Here is a 1,277-nt window from a genome sequence, read left to right as displayed (position 1 = left end):
ACCTGGGGTCCTACCGAGCCTCCCGGGGTGCCATTGGGCACAGCGGTGTGGTTGGAGCAGAGGGTTCCCCCAGGGCACAGGAGAGGTGGCCCAGGGGGTCCCCAAGGGATGGAGGGGGCCAGGGTGCCCCAGGGGAGCCCGGGGATGGAGCCGGGGGGGTCCCCAGGCTCCATCCAGGACCCAGACGAGAGCTCTCCCCCTTGCCGCAGGAGAACGGGAGGCCCAAACTGGAGCTGGTCCCCAACTCGGGGGTCTACATCACCCACCCGCAGCTGGACGACCTCTCGCAGGTCTCCACCGACAAGCCCAAGCTCATGACCCGGCGGCTGCTCGATTACTTCTTCTCGCGGGAGACGCTGGCCCGGTCCTCGGCCACGGGGCAGCGCATCGCCCACAACAACACCACCATGGAGCGGCCCCTCCGCCTGCCCGTGGCCGTGGTCAACGCCATCAAAGGTAGGGGACGGGGCGGGAGCGGGACGGGTTCCCTCGTCCCCTCCCGGCGCCACGTCAGCCACGGTGGTGGGTCAGGAAAGGCCACGGTGCCACCCGTGAACGGGGCCGGGTCCCCCTCCGCCCCGCAGAGTACGTCACCAAGATGTGCGGCCGCGGCTGCAACTTCAACGCCGTCATCAACAGCAAGTGCGGCACGTCCCGGCGGGCCGTCAAGAAGATGGTCGTGAAAACGGAGTGAGCTGAGACCCACGGGACGGCCACGTCCCTCCGGCCATGCCGGGGGGGGGGGACGAAGCCCAGAGCCCTCCGGTGCCGCAGGCGGGGAGAGGGGACAGGGAGGGACACGCCGGGGACGGTGGGATCGCGCCCTCGTGCTTACAGAGGGGCTGCGGCTGGAGGATTCACCCTGCAGAGCCGTGGTCGGCTCTTGCTCCGCGTCCCGCTGTGGCGGCAGCTGGCACAGCCCCGGTGACGGCGGTGCCCGGCCCAGCGCCACGGCTCGCACCGTGCCGGCTCGGGGAGAGAAAGGACCCTCGGCGGCACACGCTGCACTGGATTTGCCTCTGGTGACTAAATTTATTTAGCAAGGAAAGCTCCCGGCTGGCTCCACACTGGCCAACCAGTTACAGTTAATAAAGTATAACAGATCTGTCACGTAATCCAGAAAACAACCTCGGGCAGTTACAACTAAAAAATAAAGTGGATTTGTTTAATTTAAAAGCTCAAAAATAACAAGCCATATGTTTTTTAAACATGTAGTAAACACAAAAGCAATATAATCTATGATACAATGTACACTATACACAGTGGGGAGGGGGGGC

General features: G+C 63.8%; 2 protein-coding genes across 2 annotated transcripts in view; both read right to left on the bottom strand.

Annotated features, from left to right (window-relative positions):
• Nucleotides 1–34, bottom strand: part of PNPO (pyridoxamine 5'-phosphate oxidase) — a 5,926-nt gene extending 5,892 nt beyond the window's left edge. Inside the window, exon 1 of the mRNA XM_009287780.2 lies at nt 20–34. Within this exon, the coding sequence (XP_009286055.1) occupies nt 20–34 (15 nt within the window). The remainder of the gene's footprint in view (nt 1–19) is intronic.
• A 1,202-nt stretch (nt 35–1,236) lies between these two features.
• SP2 (Sp2 transcription factor) overlaps nt 1,237–1,277 on the bottom strand; it is a 9,470-nt gene continuing 9,429 nt past the window's right edge. The window contains exon 7 of the mRNA XM_019474244.1: nt 1,237–1,253. Within this exon, the coding sequence (XP_019329789.1) occupies nt 1,237–1,253 (17 nt within the window). The remainder of the gene's footprint in view (nt 1,254–1,277) is intronic.

Source organism: Aptenodytes forsteri, unplaced genomic scaffold (assembly GCF_000699145.1).
Source record: "Aptenodytes forsteri isolate BGI_AS27 unplaced genomic scaffold, ASM69914v1 Scaffold25, whole genome shotgun sequence".
Taxonomy (NCBI): domain Eukaryota; kingdom Metazoa; phylum Chordata; class Aves; order Sphenisciformes; family Spheniscidae; genus Aptenodytes; species Aptenodytes forsteri.
The sequence above is the reverse complement of the archived record's forward strand: the minus strand, read 5'-3'. Positions and strand labels throughout refer to the sequence as shown.